At 55.7% G+C, this 19293-nt stretch overlaps 2 protein-coding genes and 1 non-coding gene across 6 annotated transcripts; 1 reads left to right on the plus strand and 2 right to left on the minus strand.

Moving 5' to 3' along the window:
* Nucleotides 1-483: 483 nt before the first annotated feature.
* Nucleotides 484-14398, plus strand: PLEKHG2 (pleckstrin homology and RhoGEF domain containing G2). Of its 3 annotated transcripts, none has more exons than XM_068527622.1 (19): nucleotides 484-2070; nucleotides 2736-2859; nucleotides 3683-3954; nucleotides 4033-4133; nucleotides 5033-5099; nucleotides 5217-5263; nucleotides 5509-5659; nucleotides 5982-6119; nucleotides 6300-6500; nucleotides 6901-6993; nucleotides 7085-7171; nucleotides 7540-7573; nucleotides 7665-7766; nucleotides 7865-7912; nucleotides 7990-8028; nucleotides 8195-8211; nucleotides 8397-8573; nucleotides 8685-9609; nucleotides 9692-14398. In XM_068527622.1, the coding sequence occupies exons 2-19, from the start codon at nucleotides 2757-2759 to the stop codon at nucleotides 11362-11364; spliced, it is 4275 nt and encodes a 1424-aa protein (XP_068383723.1). In that variant the 5' UTR covers nucleotides 484-2070; nucleotides 2736-2756; the 3' UTR covers nucleotides 11365-14398. The 3 variants fall into 3 exon arrangements, with proteins under 3 accessions (XP_068383723.1, XP_068383725.1, XP_068383724.1); XM_068527624.1 differs by having other exon boundaries at nucleotides 3686-3954; XM_068527623.1 differs by lacking the exon at nucleotides 484-2070 and having other exon boundaries at nucleotides 2237-2859.
* Nucleotides 792-884, minus strand: TRNAI-UAU (transfer RNA isoleucine (anticodon UAU)). Its single transcript is given in 2 exon segments — nucleotides 792-827; nucleotides 847-884. It is a non-coding gene; the product is annotated as a tRNA-Ile (tRNA).
* Nucleotides 14399-15554: 1156 nt separating the features above from the next.
* On the minus strand, nucleotides 15555-18163 carry RPS16 (ribosomal protein S16). Of its 2 annotated transcripts, XM_068527616.1 has the most exons (5): nucleotides 18034-18163; nucleotides 17795-17896; nucleotides 16047-16143; nucleotides 15898-15945; nucleotides 15555-15759 (listed from the first exon to the last, which is right to left on the minus strand). In XM_068527616.1, the coding sequence occupies exons 1-5, from the start codon at nucleotides 18079-18081 to the stop codon at nucleotides 15614-15616; spliced, it is 441 nt and encodes a 146-aa protein (XP_068383717.1). In that variant the 5' UTR covers nucleotides 18082-18163; the 3' UTR covers nucleotides 15555-15613. The 2 variants fall into 2 exon arrangements, with proteins under 2 accessions (XP_068383717.1, XP_068383716.1); XM_068527615.1 differs by having other exon boundaries at nucleotides 15898-16143.
* Nucleotides 18164-19293: the final 1130 nt, after the last annotated feature.

Below are 19293 nucleotides of genomic sequence, written 5' to 3' on the forward strand. Positions count from 1 at the left end.
GACTACTATTATTGCAACCCCCATCCTCCCTACCTTGCTGTACTTTTTCCAAGATGTTTATCACCACCTAACATATAAAATGTACTTAGATCTTATGTTTATAGCAATCCTCCCCCACTAGAATGTCAGATCCTCAGGGGCAGGGACTTTGACTTTGTCTTGTTCACTGCTGTATCACTCACAACTAAACCCTAAACAGGAACCAGTCACATAGTGGTCACAAGCTTCAGAATTTGTTGAAAAAAATAAATCGATTCAGAAATGGGGAGAGAAAGAGAGAAAACTCCAAGACACACACACACACAAAAAATAGTAACTGTGTGAAGTAATGATGTTAAACATTGTGGTAATTATTTCACAATTTATACATATCTAAAATTATTATTTTGTACACCTTGGACTAATACAATGTTATACGGCGATTACATTTCAATAAAACTTGGGGGGGGGGGGAATCCAAGACAGAAAAAGATGGAGAAGGAGACAGTATCACATAGGCAGTTTGCTGAGGACCCACAGCTTGACACATCTCCTACAAAAGTCTTAAACTGATTTGCAGACTCAAATTCCCAGGCATCTAAGAGGCAATACCACCCCCTGGTGACCAAGAGGAAAACGGCACCTCCCCACAACAGAAAACACTCCCTAACAGATCGTCACCAGAGTCCCAGCATTCCTCCCAGCTTAAAAATGCAGGAGACCGAAACGTTTATTCTTTTAACTGATGTAGATGTTCGGGTTGATTAATAAGATGCATAAATTTATAAAAACCGGTAAGAGAAAACTGAAAGTGCTCCAGGTGAGGATCGAACTCACAACCTCGGCATCGCTCCGCTCGCACTGCTATATAAGTACCGCGCGCTAACCGATTGCGCCACTGGAGCTCCGGCCGCACCCTTTCGCCGCGGGGTCTTTCAGTCATTCCGGGCCACGTGACCTCCATGGATTGCTCCGCCTCGTCTTTGCATATACAAATAGGAATTTTTGGATTGGCCAATCGGAGAAAGTGCGTTACCAGTTCCGGATTCTCACGCCTGGAAGGCTCTTGCTGTAAAAGGGAAAAGTCCGCGAGGCTTTTGGAATGTGGGGGTGTAGCCTGCCTGGGACTCGCCTTCTCATGAATATTCAGAAACCAGAGAGGAGGGGTCTTAACCCTTCGCTGGCTGGCCGGCCGGAAGGCGGCCCCTCCCCCCCGCGGGCGGGAACAGGATATGAGCCCGGGCGGCTGGGGGGAGGGGAAGCCCCAGGCGACCGCCCCCCGCCCCACTGCTGGGACCGGGCTCTCCAGCCACAGATGTATGTGGCGCCGCCGCCGCTAGAGCCGGCGCCACCCATCCCGGAACCTGAGGGGTCCACAGTCGCAGACTCCAGCCTCCCGAAACTGCACCGCGTCCTGAGGGACCCCGAAGCCCAGGCCCCAGCGTCCAGGCTAGAGGACCCCAGATATCCAGGTGCCCAGCGCCCCCTCCTGGAGGAGCTAGGAGTCCGGGACATCAGCGCCGCGCGACCCTGGAGGCCGAGCTTCCTGCACCCGGTTTCCAAGAATTTAGGATCCCAGACCGGAGATTCCCTCCAGAGTTTCCCAGAAAGCTGAGACCAAGACTCCCGGGGTTTGAGGGACTTGGGATACGGACTCCTAGCGCCCCATCCAGCCCGTTTGGGGCTGAAGCGCCCGCTACTTCAAGAGGACCCTGGAATTTGGGGCTCCCTGCGCTCCCTGCTGGAGGTGGTTTATCCCTGCTCTTAGAGTTAGGGGAACTCAGGAATCCGGGCCCCCCACCCCACGGCCCCATCTAGAAGACTCAGGAATTTGGGTTCCCAGCACCCCCATCTGAGACTCAAGAGTCGAGGCCCCCAGCATCTTCCATTTAGAGGACCAAAGAAATTTGGACCACTGCACCCCATTCTCCGAGAGACCCCGGATTCTGGTTCCCGGATCCTGAGAGCCCGAAGTTCAAACCCCTGACTTGCAGAGACGCAGGAGTCCCGGCTCTGCGCCTCCCCGGGGACCGTGCTAGGGTCGAATAGGAACTGGGCTGCCTCGGTTCGGGGCTGGAGACTCCCCGGGAGGTGAGGGGGGAGGCGAGGGGCCCCGACGGGTTGGGGGAGGGGGCGGCGCCGCTGCCGCTGAACAATGAGGGGGCGTGCCGGCGGGGGGCGAGCGGAGGAGCTGGCGGGAGTTGGGGGCTAGAGGGGTGTGGGGAGGCGCTGCAGGGGAGCTGCGGCGGTGGGAACAGTGAGCGGATCACGGAGGGACTGGCTGGAGGGGGTCGAGAACTCAGGGCCAGCGCCCCAACTCGCAGCCCTCCGCGGGGGAGGGAGCGGTCTGCAGGACCCTGGCATCCGGTCCCCCAGCCTCCTCCGCCCTCCCCTGGGACCCCGCGGCCTCCCGCCCACGGCTTTTTCCCAGCCCTGCCCCTCGCCCTCGGCTCCAGCCAGAGCCCAAACGTTCCCAGGATCCCTGAGCCTCCGGCCCCAGACACACCAGACTCACAGCTTGGACGACTCTTTCGCTCGCTTTACTCTTTTGTCTCACCCTTAACATCTTTTTCTCAATGTTCTCTCCTCTTGCTCCCCTCTTTCTATCACTTTGCCTCTGTCTTCCCCGGTAGTTACTCCCAGGGCCCCCTCCCAGGATTTAGACCGCACTGTTAATTCTCAGCCCCCAGCCTCTGAGCGTGGGGGGCAGGGAGGCCTATGGGGTCCTGATATCCAGGAAGGGGGTCTTTCTGCAGAAGCCGCTGAGCCACTCAGCCATGCCCGAAGGAGCCCGTGGACTGGGCCTGTCCAAACCCAGCCCTAGCCTCGGCCGCAGAGGTGAAGTGTGTGACTGTGCGGCTGTGTGTGAGACTCGGACAGGTGAGCCTGGGAGGGAGGGGTGGAGCCTGCTGGGCATTCATTCGTTCATGAAAGACACTGCAACGCTCTGGGGCTGACCCAGTGCTGGCAACACAGGCTGACCAAGACAGCCCCAGCCCTGCATGCACAGAGCTCCAGGTCTGGTCCGGGAGATGGACCCATCCCCATACCGTGATAGTCCAGAGGGGAAGCCCAGCATAGAGTGGTCAGGGCTGGGATGAGGAAAGCCCGGGGGGCTGTGGGAACTTAATCTGGGAGGTCCAGGGAGGCTTCCTGGAGGAGGGGACATCTAAACTGAGAATTGAAAGATGAGGAGGAATGAGTTGAGAGAGGCGAGGAGGAATGAGTTGAAAGAGGCAAGGAGGAGTGTTCACAGAGGGAACAGTATATGCAGGGGCACAGAGGTGAGAAGAGGCTTCTTATTTGAGTAACTGAAAGAAGCTGAGTGTGACTGGAGTCCAGAGGGTGAGAAGTGGTGTGTCTCGGGAAGAGAGCAGACTGGAAAGGTCTCTAATGGCCACCTTGCACAGGGCCCTGTGGATCTGAGGAATTTGGACTTTACCCTGAGGGCAGGAATGGGGTTATACTCATGGGAGTGACAGAGTCAGGCCAATTAATAAAGTTCTCCCAGGATGACACATGGAGGTGGATTCAAGGAATGGAGGCCAGCAGTCCAGAGAGGACGCTGATGGGAGAGGACAGGGCACAGTGAGGGGAGAAGGGAGCCCATGGGAGAGCTGTCGAGCAGGGGTGGGTGAGCGTGGGGGCTAAGCGCACTTACTCAGTTGGGGAGACCCCCTGATCGCCTCTTCCACACCCCCAGCAGCCCCTGCAACCCCCGCCATGGCCTCCCCCCGAGGTTCTGGGAGCTCCACATCCCTGAGCACAGTGGGCTCAGAGGGGGACCCGGCTCCGGGGCCCACACCAGCCTGCTTGGCCTCCAGGCCAGAGCCCCTTCCAGGGCCCCCCATCCGCCTGCATCTGTCGCCCGTGGGGACCCCGGCTTCGGCGAAACCCTCGAGGCTGGAGCGTGTGGCCCGTGAGATCGTGGAGACGGAGCGGGCCTATGTCCGGGACCTCCGCAGCATCGTGGAGGTGAGGCGGGTGGGCACCCAAGTGCAGTGGGGACCCAGGCCAGCCCCTCCACCCCTGTAACCCCAGTCATCCCCGCAGGACTACCTGGGCCCTCTGCTGGACGGCGGGGTCCTGGGGCTGAGCGCGGAGCAGGTGGGCACGCTGTTTGCCAACATTGAGGACATCTACGAGTTCAGCAGGTCAGGGACGGGTGGGATGGGCAGCAGCGCTGGCTCGGGGGGTCGGGGAGGCAGGCTGTGTTCCAACCCCAACCTTGGCACCCCACAGTGCCCTGTCCAGGCTGGAACATGGGGCGTCATGACATTGGGCAGGGATCATGATGGGGAGTGAGGATCCAGAGTGGTGGAGGAGTGAGGTGGATGGGAGCCTGAGGGCCCAGATGAGGTCCAAATATCGGGATGGGTCCAGGCAGCGAGATGGGGCTATCGCTATGTCAGGTCTGGGATCGCGATGAACCCACGGCTTGTGTGGGGCCTGAGGATCATGACAGTGTGAGCATTTGTGTGACCAGCTCATCCTGGGAAACCCCTCAGTCCCAGACAAACCGGAATGGTTGGTCACTCGCTCCAAGGAGCATGACACCGAGTGTCTTTTTTTTCTTTTTTTTTTTGGCCACACTGCTTGGCTTGCGGGATCTTAGTTCCCCAACCAGGGATTGAACCCGGACCCAGCAGCGAAAGCGCGGAGTCCTAACCACTGGACCACCAGGGAATTCCCTAATTACACTTAAAGTTACTGCAGGAGGTTTGTGAGTCACGACAAGATCTCGGGGTCACAGTGGGATCTTAAGATCATCACAGCTCTGAGCGTCCTGACACCCCTCTCCCTGGGTTGTGCCATGAGACCCCCCAGGCTCATGCCAGCTGTGACAAGATCTCAGGCCGAGGAACGTAATGCTGACCAAGGACAAAGTCTGAGCAGGTTGCAGTCTCCCATGTCACGATCAGAGGACCCTTCGTATGGACATGACATCCCTTGAGAGATCCTGGCAGCCACCAAGGCCCCAGTCTCCTGGAGTCCTCCCATGGGGGGCTGGGGGGGGCAGGGCCGCCCCTCACCCTTCCTCTCCCCTCCACAGCGAGCTCCTGGAGGACTTGGAGGGCAGCAGCAGTGCCGGGGGCATCGCCGAGTGCTTCGTGCAGAGGGTGAGGCGAGGGCCTGGGCTGGGGCCTGGGTAAGGGGGGAGCAGGCCTGGGCTAGGCGTGGGGTGGGTCATGGGGAGTCGGGAACTGAGGTCTCCCTGACTCCCTTGCTGCCCACAGAGCGAGGATTTTGACATCTACACGTTGTACTGCATGAACTACCCGAGGTGAGGGCCGAGGAGCCCCTGCTGGGCCCCAGGCTGTGCCCACGAGCTGATGTGCCAGCCAAGCTCCCTCCACCCCGACCCATCCAGCTCCAAGCCCTGCCATACCGTGACGGCGTCCACCCTCTCCCTAACCCACCCCGACCCTGGCGGGCCCCTGAGGGTTCCAAAACCCTGGCCACTCCCTGACCCCTCCCAGCCTTGCCCACCGTAGCTGCAAGTCCCCCTGACCTGTGCTGTGCCCCCAGCTCCCTGGCCCTGCTCCGGGAGCTGTCAGTGTCTCCGCCAGCAGCCCTGTGGCTGCAGGAGCGCCAGACCCAGCTCCACCACTCACTGCCCCTGCAGAGCTTCCTGCTGAAGCCTGTTCAGCGCATCCTCAAGTACCATCTGCTGCTGCAGGTCAGCTGTGGCCCCTGGGGGGCTGCTTGGGGAGGGGCAAGGTCCTGTCCATTGGCCACCTGGTGGAGCATCTGGAGAGTGGACCCTGGATGAGTTGGGCAAGGCCTGGGGAGGCATCCGGTCCCTAGAAACTGGGCCGGTGCTTGGGGCAGGGTCTTGCTGGCAGTGGGGGCTGGCGCCAGCTGATTTCACTTCGTGTCTTTGCCTGTTTGCCTCTCTCCGTCTCTGCCCCTGCCTTTATTTCTCTCTCTCTCTTATCCTTGTCATTCTTTCTTCCTCTGTTCCTCTTCCACTCCCTGGGTGCCTGGTGGCTGCCGTCCAGGAGCTAGGCAAGCACTGGGTGGAGGGCCCAGACGCCGCGGGCCACGAGATGGTGGAGGAGGCTATCGTGTCCATGACAGCGGTCGCCTGGTACATCAATGACATGAAACGCAAGCAGGAGCACGCTGCGCGCCTCCAGGTGACCCCTGGGAGAGGGCATGGGGGGGAGTGGGCGTGAGCGCCTTTGCGGGGGGTCGGTCAGTGCCTTGGAGGGCGGGCTGGGACAGCACAGTCTGGTTGCTAACCCCCCTGTGTTGGTGTGCGTGCACCGCCCACCGGTGTGTTCCTGTGCCCGCTGCACCTGGCGTGGTCCCGGCAGGAGGTGCAGCGGCGGCTGGGTGGCTGGACCGGTCCGGAGCTCAGTGCTTTTGGCGAGCTGGTGCTGGAGGGTGCATTCCGAGGTGGTGGAGGGGGCGGCCCCCGACTTCGAGGGGGTGAACGGCTGCTCTTTCTGTTCTCACGGATGCTGCTCGTGGCCAAGCGCCGGGGACCAGAATACACATACAAGGGCCACATCTTCGTGAGTTCAGGGATGGGGCAGGGCCAGAGTGTTACCTGCCAGGTATGTTCTATACACGCATACCTGTAGACCTAAAGGCTGGGGGCAGGATCCGCAAGGAGGGACAACCCAGCTTAAAAGGGCCACGTTTTCTTGAGTCCGAGGAGGGGGGGCAGGGTTTAATAAGGAGGGGTGAGGCCAGTGAGATGCACGGGTGGTGCGGGCCTGGAGGGCGAGGATCTTCTTGATCCAGATGAGGGGGGGAGGGCTGGTGAGGGAGAGCTGAGCCCAGCCTGGTGGGGAGGGTCGACGGGGGGAAAGGGGACATCTTTCTAGGGGGTAGGGACCCAGATACACACGAGGGGCACATGGATGAGTCTGAGGCCTCTGAACTTGCCTCCCCTCTCTGCCCCTCATCCAGTGCTGCAACCTGAGTGTGAGCGAGAGCCCTCGAGACCCTCTAGGGTTCAAGGTGTCGGATCTGACCATTCCCAAGCACAGGCACCTGCTCCAGGTGAGCAGAGGGTGGGGCTGGGCGGGCAGGGATCCCCCCAGTCCCTAGACATCACCCCTGGCTCCCCATTCCACCCCCACCCCACCCCCAGGCCAAGAACCAAGAAGAGAAGAGGCTGTGGATTCACTGTCTCCAGCGCCTTTTCTTTGAGAACCACCCCGCCTCCATCCCTGCCAAGGTACAGCTCCTGCCACCGCGGGGGGTCCTCAGGGTGCTGGAGACTCCCCTCCCCCAGTAATACCGAAAAACCCTGAGTGCAGGGGGGCCGTCTTAGGACATGATAGTTAAATTGCAGTGTTACGTTGCCTGGGTTTCAATCCCAGCTCCATCACATCCCTGCTTTGTGACTTCAGGCAAGTAATTTAACCTCTCTGCCTTCAATTTCCTCACCTGGAGGAATGATAGCACCAACCTCATAGGGCTGCGGTGAGGATTAGTCGTTACCAGTCGTGTAAGGCACCTGACGTGTAGCAGCACCCTTTAATAGGACCATGACTGGGGTGCTCAGGGACCAGCCCCCTCATCCCTCATCCTTGTCTCTTTCAGGCAAAACAAGTTCTCCTTGAAAACAGCCTGCACTGTGAGTTGGGGCCTTGGGTTGGGAGGATGTGGCAGTAGAGGAATCACTGCTAAGAAAAAGTGAAGTATTAGCCCCAAATCTCTCCCTGCAGGTGCTCCTAAAAGTAAGTCTATCCCAGAGCCCCTGACACCTCCACTTGGGTCTCCCCGACCTCGAGATGCTAGAAGTTTCACCCCTGGACGAAGGAACACAGGTAAAAGAGATGGAACCCTGAGTTCCCCCTCCCTCCACTCCTCCCCCAGAAGCCTGGAGCTGGGCTCCTAACAAGGTTCTGATCCGCCTCTCCCACAGCTCCATCTCCAGGACCCGCCACTACCCGCCGTGGCCGCAGACAGTCTGGTGAGTACCCTTCACCTAAAAGTGAACTAGGCATCAGGTGGGACCTGGCCCCTGACATCACTGTGTCCTCCCTCCAGAGCCCCTGAAGGACCCTTACGTCATGTTTCCACAGAACGGTGAGTGACCACGCAGCCCAGCCTGGTCCGTCTCTGTCTGTCTGTCTGTTCCCGGGGACGCCCGGAGTTCGTGGGGGAGGGGTGATAGGGGCAGCTCATCAATGACAAGGAATAACACTCGTTCTTACATCTCACTCTTTTCTCTTTCTCATCTCCTCATCCCCAGCTAAGCCTAGACTCAAGGTGAGAAATATCCTGGGACAGGGTTTGTTTTGGGTCCTGGACTCCTGGGTCTGAGGGAGGAGGGAGCTTGAGTTCCAAAGTCCTGGGTCTGAAGAAGAAGGGGGCTGGGGACTGGATTCCTCTGTCTGAGGGAGGAGGGGGACGGGGCCCTGGATTCCTGCCCTCCTTCCTTTCCTTCCTCACAGCACACTGGCAGTGAGGGGGAGCTGTACCCGCCCTTAGAGCCTCTGCCACCAGTTCCAGCTTCTGAACCCCCTGAGGACCTGGAGGACACTGGGCCCCCCACGCTGGACCCCTCTGGGACCTCAATCACTGAAGAAATCCTGGAGCTGCTGAACCAAAGAGGCCTCCGGGATCCAGGGGTGAGCCGGGCATCCCCTCACAGTGGTGTCCCTGGGACTCTGGGCCTGGGCAGGCACAGCCTGGGGGACAGGGGGGCCAACCCACCCTGATACCTTTGGCTTCTTCCTCAGTGCCCACTACAGCCACCCCCCCATGACATTCCCAAGTTCCCCGGAGACTCCCAGGTGCCAGGCGACAGTGACACCCTCACATTCCAAGCCCTGCCCAGCCGGGACTCTTCAGAAGAGGAGGAGGAAGAAGAGCTGGATATGGATGAACGGGGCCCTTCCCCACTCCACGTCCTAGAGGGGCTCGAAAGTTCCAGTGCGGCTGAAATGCCTGACATTCCCAGCCTTTCCAAAAATCCTGATGTACCCAACCTCCCTGAAATTCCCAGCCTTTCTGAAATTCCCCAAATGCCCCACCTTCCCAGTCTCTCCGACGTTTCCAGTGTGTTTGAAATGCCCTGCCTTCCAGCCATACCTAGTGTCCCCGACATTCCTAGTCTTTCCAACGCTCCCACCCTCCCCTGTGACTCCTGGCTCCAGGGACCTCTGCAGGAGCCGGATGAGGCTCTAGCCACCAGGAGAGAACTCTTCCCTGGAAGCAGTTCTGGAAAACTGGGAGAGCCCTCCTCAGAAAGCAGGGCAGGGCAAGAGGAGGACGAAGGAGTATCATACCCAGATTTCCAGCCCCGGGATGTCACCCAAGATCAGGGATTCCCGGATGAGCTGGAGTTCCGCTCTTGCTCAGAAATCCGGAGCGCCTGGCGGGCACTGGAGCAGGGGCAGCTGGCCCGGCCAGGTTTCCCAGAGCCACTGGTGATCCTGGAAGATTCAGATCTAAGTGGAGGCAGCAGAAGCGGGAAGGCAGGAGCCCCAGCTTCGGAGAGGTCAGCGTCCCGAGTGCGAGAGTTGGCCCGGCTTTACAGCGAGCGGATCCAGCAGATGCAGCGGGCTGAGACCCGGGCATCAGCCAACGCCCCCCGCCGCCGGCCACGGGCTCTGGCCCAGCCGCAGCTGTTGCCCTGCCTGCCCCGTGAGCAGGCTGAGCCAGGTGAGGTCCAGGTATGTGGTTGGCAGACACAGCCCACGTGGGGGCATCCGTCCTAACTCGATCCACCTTTCTTTGCATACAGGGCCCCTGCCTGCCTTTGGACACGTGCTCGTATGTGAGCTGGCCTTCCCGCTGACCTGTGCCCAGGAATCTGTCCCACTAAGCCCTGCTGCCCGGGTTCAAGCTGCCACAGCTGTGACTAAGCAGGGAGGCTGCCTGGACGGCCAGGGTCTAAATGTTTCAAGTTTGCCTGAGCAAGACCATCTGGGCATCCAGGTTCCAGCTGCTACCCCTCTGCCTGGGCAAGGAGGCCTCTGGAATATCCGGATTCCAAACACCACACCTTTGCCCAAGCAGGAAGGCCCCCCCAACAGCCAGCTGCCAGCTATTACAACTTTGCCGGATCAAGAAGGCCACCCGGAAATCCAAGTTCCAGCTGCCACTCCTTTGCCCGAGCATAGAGGCCATGTGGATATACCAGTTCCATCTACCACCTCTTTTCCTGAGCAAGGATGCCACGTGGACATCCAAGTTCCAATCACCCCAGCTTTGCCTAAGCAGGGAAGTTGCTCTGATGTCATGGTTTTAGCCGCCACTCCTACGTCCAAGCGAGAAGGCCACCTGGACAGCCAGAGCCCAACCAACACCCCGTTAACTAAGCAAGGAGATTCTAGGGATGTTCAGTTCCCAGCCACTGCCTGTGGCCAAGCCGTCGATCCTTTGCTTATACACAGAAGCAGCCTAGACCCTCAGATCCCAGCTGGCACCCCACTGCCCTTGCAACATGACCTCCCCGACATTCAGGTTCCGGGTACCTCACCTTTGCCTGCACATGGAGGCCACCTAGACCATCAGACCCCAGCCAACACTCTGCCGTCCTTGCCCCAGGACCTCCCACACTTTCAGGTTCCAGCTGCCACACCTTTCCCACAGCCACAAGGCCTCACGGACACCCAGGTCCAAGCCCTCCCACCTTTGCCCCAGCAGGGAGGCCTCCCAGACGTCCAGGGTCCAGCTGCTGCGCCTCTGCTTGAGGAGCAAAGCCTCACAGACCTCCAGGTTCACAAACTGACACCTTTGTTGGAGCAGAAGAGCCTCACCAACGACCATGTTCCAGCTGCCGCGCCTCTGCTTGAGGAGCAAAGCCTCACAGACCTCCAGGTTCACAAACTGACACCTTTGTTGGAGCAGAAGAGCCTCACCAACGACCATGTTCCAGCTGCCCCACCTTTGCCTGAGCGAGGAGGCCCTCGGGACATTCAGGGCCTGTTACCCACCCGAGTCCAGACCACGGTGGTTTTGTCTAAACAAGGAGGCCACGCGGTCTCTCATGTTGCCAGGTCAGAGTCTTCAGACTTGAGCCCACCCCACAGTCCCCCACTCGCAACCCGGCAGCTCCTGGGCCCCAACGCAGCTGCCCTCTCAAGATACCTGGCAGCCTCATACATCAGCCAGAGCCTGGCGCGGCGGCAAGGGCCTGGAGGAGAGGCTCCCCCAGCCGCCCGGGGCCCTTGGTCCTCCTCTGCCCCCACGTCACGGGCACCTTCACCACCACCCCAGCCTCAACCCCCAGCGCCCCCAGCCAGGAGGCTCAGCTATGCCACCACGGTCAACATCCATGTCGGGGGTGGCGGGCGGCTACAGCCGGCCAAGGCCCAGGTCAGGTTGAACCACCCTGCTCTCTTGGCAACCCCCCAGGAATCGGTGGGCCTTCGCAGAGCCCAGGGGGCTCCCGATGCCCCTTTCCACATGTGAGCCAGGGTGTCGGGCTTCTTGAAAAGCAGAGACTTCAACCAGATGCCACAGACCCTCAGAATTCACCCAGAAGTCCAGACGCTGAACACAGGTCTAAAAATTGCCACAGCTTTCCAACACCTGGGGTCTTCGGCGAATGGTCCTTATTACTTAACCTGGATTAACCCAACAGGGATGGGGAAGGGGATGTCATTAATATTTTGTTAATTAATATTATGAAATTATGTATCTTTTCCCATTCTGGGGGCCATGGGGGATGACAGAAGACAACAATGAATGGGAAGGTCTGATACAGCACGAATTAGTCGTTCTGAAAATTTGGGGAATCTCAAACTCCTTTGAGAATTACTGAAGACTGGACCCATTACAGTTTGGTGTATGATTTTAGAGGGTTTATGAACTGCTTGATGCCTATCCAGGAAGGCCAAGTTAAGAAGCTTTTTCCCAAGCAGATCCCTCAAAATTCATTCCCTTAGCAGTTTATCCAGTTGATGTGTCCCACCATCATCTATTCCTCTCATCTACTTAGCCAATTCTATCCACCCAGCTATCTCTCCGTCATCTCCCTCTGTCCATCTGTCTTCCAATCCATCATTCCCACCCATATGTCTTGCTTTATTCAACTTTCTCTACCCTATTCATCCATCATCCTACCCCACCCCCCATCTAGCACCCGTTCCTCCGTCAATCCACTCATCTATTCCACATGTCCATCTTCTCCAACCAACTCTCTCCATTCATCCACTTGTCCCTCCATATTCCCACCTATGTCCATTCATTCATACATCTGATCACTCAACCATCTCCTAATCCATCAAGCCAACCGTCCATTTAACCATCTCTACCACCATCCATCCAACCATTTTAATCTCTTTCCATCCATCCCTCCTTAATTGGATTCTTCTGGGTCTTGGTACTACAAAATTTCAGAGACAGTTCCCTGCTAACGCCAAAATGGATCAGGTTCGGGGTTCTGGCGGAAGTGTCCCACACCTGCCTTATTTCTCTTGGCAACCACTCTCCACCCTCCTAAGTATTCCAGTTCTTGTACCCACCCATCGAATTCTTGTATCAGATCTCTCTACCCCGTGTCTCTAGTTGGGGACCTCTACAGTGCCTCAATATGCCCCCACACCCCAAAGTAATTCAGGTCTTAGGGACAAAGGCTTTTATATTAAGATCGTTCTGTCCCACTCCCAGCAGTGGTGTGCCCAGTGGGAAGCACAGTTTAAGCGGTTTCTTTGGTAACATTCGCTGCTTTTATTGAACACTTAATTTCTTGTGCTTTAGAGCATCATCTATTTAGTCTTCCCTGGAATTCTCTGAGACACCACAGCATCGTGGCTGAGTTGAAGTCCCAGCTTTTCTAGTACTTGGTGTGTTAACTTCCCTCCGAGCCTGGGTTTCCTCATCTGTACAATGAGGACAGCAATATCTGCCTCGCAGGATCATCGTAAAGTTTCAGTGAGCGTATCCTTACTTCCCAAATGTGTTTAAGCCTGACTCACCGAGGCACTGTTCAAATCAGATGCCCCAGGATCTAGTCCCAACCCATGGAATGAGAACCTCCAAGGCAGGAGCCTAAGAATCTGGTTTTAACAATCAATTAACAACAACGACAAAAAATGCTATTATTGAGTACTAACTGCATACCACAGGCATTAATCACTTTATTTGAACTCATTCACTTTGAGTCCTCACAACATCCCCAGAAGGCAAGTGAGGATGATTTTTACGCCCCACTTTAGAGATGAGGAAACTGAGGCACAGAGAGGATAAGGGACTTGCCCAGTCAAACAAGTGGGAAGGAGCAGAGCTGGGACTCATCCACGCTGCCAAGCCCGTCGGCACTTTTACTTGAGTGTGTCAGGCGCTATTCTTGTCACTGGGGGCACAACAGCGAACAATTCCTTGCCCACAAGGGGCTTGCGGCCTGGTGCTCCAAAGGCCCTAGGTAATTGGTCATTAGCTGGGGAAACTGAGTAAGTCCTGGCTCAATAAGTGTTAGCTGCTGGCTTCTATTCAGTTATTGCGTGGTTACCATGCCACACACCAGGGCCTAGGCCGAGTCGGGCTTCTTGGCCTGGACCTGCTCCACTGAAGCCTCCCAACAAAGGTCAGGACTGAGGCTGGCCCTCCCCTCTTCCGCCCCCGGCTGCACATTCCCAGCTGAAAGAAAGTTCCCAGCCTGGCCTGGGCTCCCAGCGGTGCCGGAATTCCCGGTATTTGAGGAGGCAGCAGGGAGGAAGAAGGCTGTCTACTCCAAGGCTTGGAGTGAGGAAGGAGAGGCAAGCCCCCTCGGCCACTCCAGATGCGTCCCAGCTGTGCCTCCGCGAGGGGGCTAGGAGTCTCAGTAAGGGGGTCTCTGGACCCCGTGGGAAAACCCTGGGCACTAGGCCTGCCTCGGCCCCTCCTACTCCCTGCCCCTGAATTCCATTCCTCCTGCCCGCCCAACTCCTACCTCTGCTTCATGACCCCAGCTCCAACGCCTCCTCAGGAATACCTTTCTTGCTGGTCTACTACAGCCTGCCTTTTGTAAACTGTCTTTAGAGCTGCAATTAAGATAGGCTTGAAAAGGGAAAGGGCAGCTGTCCACTGCCTTCTTTGGGACACTGCTGCCCTCCTTAGGATGTTTAGATTAATGCCAGCCAAACCCAGTTAACCCGAGTTAACTCCAGCTCCAATGCAAAACTTGGTGAGGTAGTTGTTTAGCCACTAGGCTAACTTTCTCACCAGCTAACACGAAGACACCTGCCTGTCACCAACCTCACAGGGATGTTGTAAACACTTAGCCTGGCAACCAGCTGGAGCTCAATCAACCCCACTCTCCATCTGTAAGAAGCACTTTATTTGTATGTTTTCTCTGTACACCAGTGCTGTCCCACAGAATTTTCCTGTCAGTGACAGTGTTCTCATGGGTGCAGCCCAGCTTGGCGGCCACACGTGGCTACGGTTTTGGTAGGGCAGACATACAAAAAGGGCAACTAGTGAGTAAATCCCAAGGTCCTTTTATAAAGAAAATTTGTGAAACTACTCCTTGATTAAGTGTGTAATGATGTTCTTGCCAGTACTCTCAGCAGGGGGTGTAGTGAGGAAGCCCACTTGGGGGGGGGCAGATTGCTTAAGTATCCAGGTTGGCTGCAAAGGCTGGTGTGGAAGCACAGATGCCCTTCCCACCCCAATGATGTTCACTAGCTTCCTTTCAAAATAGGGAAAGAAACTGAAGGCAACTTAATTCACAAACACTTCCCTATACATATACCAGGGCCATCCCACAGCACTTTCTTCCATGATGGAAATGCTCTATCATCTCTGCAGCCCAGTGGTAGCAACTGAGAGCCCGCCTATGTCAGCTATTATCATCCCATGGCAGACACAACAGATGAACAAGTCCTCGGACCTGTATGTTCCCAGGCCCATAAGGACAGTCACCACACTGAGCGTAACGGGGACCTGCTTTAAGGAGGCCGTGGGGGTGTGGCAGGCTTTCTCAGGAGTCACTGTTGACATCCTGAAGGATGTGGCCAGTCAGGGGGAAATCACCCATCCACAACGGGGTGCTTACAGCCCCCTGCCCCAATCTCAATCCTATCTACACTACAGGTTGGCATTAAGAAAAATTCCTTTCCCAGCACAGGCACGGATGGCTCTTAGTTGCTGACTTAAAGACTCCATCCAGGCAGCTTCTCCTCACTTTGTAGTAAAGATCATTGATCTTACACATTTCCCCTGCTCTTCTCTGACATGTCATTAAAACAACAGCAAAGAGACTTCCCTGGTGGCGCAGTGGCTAAGACTCCACATTCCTAACGCAAGGGGCCTGGGTTTGATCCCTGGTCAGGGAACTAGATCCCACATGCCGCAACTAAGACCCGGCACAGCCACATAAACAAATAAATATTTTAAAATAAATAAAAAAATAAAACAACAGCAAAAAGATTGGAAAAAAAAAATAAACTCACAAGGATACCCCACACAACCAATGACCTAGGACCACGCCCACCTCAGCTGTGCCAACATACTGGACTCCTCTGGAGGTGCACAGAAACTGAGACCCGGTCTGCTCCCACCAGCCTCTCCAACCCAACCCATCTCCTACCCGAGTGGTAGCCTCTAGAAAGGATTCTGGGGCACTTCTTGCATTCCTTTTAGACAAAGACCGCCACAGAAGACCACACCATAGTCCTTGAAACCTTAAATCCCATAACATTTTTATTAATAAAGGTGAACCCTGATCTTTACGATGGGCTTATCGGTAGGATTTCTGGTAGCGAGCACGGGCACCAGGACCTCCAAACTTTTTGGATTCGCAGCGACGGGGATCAGCTACCAGCAGGGTCCGGTCATACTGGATGAGGATGTCTTTGATCTCCTTCTTGGAAGCCTCATCCACGTCTGGGGATTAAAGTATGGGTGAAGATTTAGATACGCCAGGAAGTGTCCTCCTGCTCTCTGTGACTAAATGCAAGAGTGCCAGAGCTAGACCTGGACCTGCCCCCACCCACCTGATGGGAAGGACCCACCCTCACTCACATTTCTGGTAATAGGCCACCAAGGCTTTGGAGATGGACTGGCGGATTGCTGTGAGAAAGAAACACACACACAAAAAAGGTACATCAGCTTCAGGAACACCCAAGGGTAGGACCCACCTTCCACCCATGTGCCCAGTTCCTGGGACTCACCGTAAATCTGAGCTACGTGACCACCACCCTTCACTCGGACACGGATGTCCACACCAGCAAATCGCTCCTTGCCCAGAAGCAGAACAGGTTCCAGTAGCTAGAGCAACAAGAAGCATGACAGGATTTTAGATCACAACCTGGGCAGCCAAGCCACCTCACTGAACATTCCTCCACAGCTCTCTCCAAGTAGCTTCGGCCAGCACTGGCCTCAAAGTAGTAGTGCAAGAGGGTTGGGCTGTTACTCAAGGCACTCTGCACAGCCAGCAGAGCAGGGAGGTTTCCAAGACAGAAGAGATTGCTGAAGGCAACCTGAAACTTGAGCTGGGCTCCCTCCTCTGTGTTTCCCTCTGGACATCAGATTACCTATCTTTAAGACGGATTCTTAGAATGCTGGCACTTTAGCCCAACACTAAGGAAAACCTCTGCAGCCACCAAGGCTGCCCCAAACAGTGAAAAGCCACTCCTGAGCTATGGCACGTGCTTTCCCCACCTGAGCTCTGTGCCCTCCCTTTGAGCCTCACAGATTTCCAGAAAAATTACAACTATGCTATAACCCTACTTTGTTTTACCTACTTCAGGCCTCAGCTCACAAGTCTCCCCCAACCCTGCTCTGACCCTTCCACCCAGGTTTGAGCCAGAAACCTTCTCTGGGCTCCTCTACGCCAGCTCTGACTACTTTGGAGGAGTGTCTGGTATTGGGGTCCAATGTGTCTCCCCCACTGGATTGGGAGCTCTGTGAGGGCAGGCCCTGAAGCCATCAGGGTCACTGATTTGTCTCCAGCACTCAACACAGGCTGCACACACAAAGCCTTCGAGTAAACTGACAGTAAGAATAAGCCACAATACTCAATTATCTGCTATACAAAGGAATCTCAGACACCACCTTATCAAGTTTTAACTAACCCTGCAACAGAAATGTTATTCTTCACCTTTAAAAGCAACAGACTTAACAAATGCATTCTCACACACACCAACCACCTCACAAGGACAATCCAATTTACCCTCACAACAGCCCTCCAAGGTAGGAATTATTCCTATTTCACAGAAAAGGTGAGTTACTGCCTCAAATCACACAGCTAGAAGAGGCAGAAATCAAACTCGGATCTCTTTCCATTCTGAGCCAAAGAAACTGAGACCTTCCAATAAAACTTTATTCAGGGAAAAAAAAAAAAAAAGAAAGAAACTGAGGCTCAGACAGGGAGGGGAGAAACTCCTTTCACAGCCAAGCACAACAAACTCAAATTCTTGTTCTTATAAAGCTCATTGAGCGTGTACAATATTCAAACCCTACTTTAATCACAATGTTTTGAAAAACAAAACATTGATTCCTGTTGTCGGAGAGTGTATACTACCCTAAAAATCAGAACATTAAGATATAAACAACCTTATGTCCCCCATTAAATTACTGCAAGAAATCAGACCACATAAACTTGGGAAATCCCCATGGAATCCGGTCCCCAACTGAGTGAGCTTCCAAATAACCCAGTTAAGCACCTGCTTAATCTTCAACATCCACGTTTTCACTCTCAATTCAAGCTTTTATAACATCGCCTGAACCCCCAACACCCGACTCCATTCATCGACAAATACCCCATTTTTTTGTTCCCTACTCAGCTTCTAAACGTCCCATTGTTGACACCAGACCCTTCAGCTTCCAAGATCGAGGAACTCCAGTAACCCACTTATTCCAACATCTCCATCTCCAGAACCCTCCACTCAACCCAAACAACCATCCTCAATTCCGGCACCTTGTACTGCAGTGTGCGAGGTTCGATCATCTCCAGGGGTCGCCCGTTCACCTTGATGAGGCCGTTACCTCGTTTGCAGTGCGCCACGGCCGTGGCCGTCTTCTGTGGAAAGCGAAGGGAAAACAACGGAGCCACGTGAGCTCCGGGCCCCGGCTCCCAAGTCGACCCCAGACCCCTGCCCACAAGCCTCTCCCCGACCCAGGCCTCCCCTCGCCCCTGCCATCGGGAGCCCGGCTCACCTTGCGTCCGAAGACCTGCACCGACTGCAGAGGACCCTTGGACGGCATGGCTGCGGGCGTTCACAGAAGCTCCTCACCGCGCGGCGCTGCAACCGGAAAAGGAAAACGCGGGGCCACCCTGGCTGCTTTTCAGGGTCTGCGCAGGCGCGTTGTGCTCAGCTTCGCGACAGGAGGGAGCTTTACGGCTCGTGCGCGGGGCTTTGGATTGGCGGCGGGAAGGTGGGTCCAGAGAGCGGAGGGGGCGGGACCCGGGAGCGGAAGGGGCGGGGCTTGAAGGGTGTTGGGGGCCGACAGAGAAGGGTGAGGACCAGCCGTAATTCACATCCTTGGTCTTCATTGGTCACCGCCAGTTCTCATTTGCATTTAGGCTCTTTAATAACCTCCCTCCGCTCCCATACGCAACCGATTATCACCCTCTTCGAAGGAGATTTGTGTTACTGCTTCATCATCGGCAATCTTCTTCCCCTCTAGAGTTCCCTCCCGAGAAACCTGGCAGGATTCAGACTCCCCGTACGTCCTAGAACCCACCTCCTTAGAGAGTCCCCCCAGAATCCTTTTCCTCTTAGAGCCCCTTATCCCAGAATCTGGCTTTCACCAGAACTTCCTTCCTTTTAGAGTCTCCTCCTGCCAGAATTCTTCTCAAAGTGGTCTTCTCCCAAATTCCCCTCCTCAGAATCCTCACCCTAGACTTCTTTCCCTGAGTCTCCCTCCACTCAGGCCCCTCTCCCCCCGCCGTAATTCTCCCCAGAATCTTTCTCTCCTCAGACCCACGACCTCTAGAATCCCCCTTCTTCAGAAGCTGCTTCTCCCCCAATCCGCTTTTCCCGCAACTGTCCCCCTAGAACCCGTTTTCACAAAATCTTCATCACTTTCAGAGCCTCCTCCCTCAAAATCTACCTTTCCCAAGAATTTGTTTCCCTTCAGAGCCTCCTCTCCCGAGCAATTGTCTCCCCTGAAATCTGCCTCCCCACTAGAATCCCCCACTCCTTGGAGACCCTCCCTCCAAAATTCTACTCTTCAGAGTCTCTATCTGAGAACCCTCTTTCTCCAGACCCCCCCCAAATCACCCTTCTCTCTAGGCCCCTCCCACATAGAATTCTCTATCCCAGGGGTCCCCAACCCTCAGGATCTAACGCCTGGTGGTATGAGGTGGAGCTGATGTAATAATAATAGAAATAAAATGCACAATAAATGTAATGCACTTGAATCATCCTGAAACCATCCTCACCCCCACCCCCGGTCCTTGGAAAAATTGTCTTC

The sequence above is a fragment of the Eschrichtius robustus genome, chromosome 19 (assembly GCF_028021215.1).
Source record: "Eschrichtius robustus isolate mEscRob2 chromosome 19, mEscRob2.pri, whole genome shotgun sequence".
Classification (NCBI taxonomy): domain Eukaryota; kingdom Metazoa; phylum Chordata; class Mammalia; order Artiodactyla; family Eschrichtiidae; genus Eschrichtius; species Eschrichtius robustus.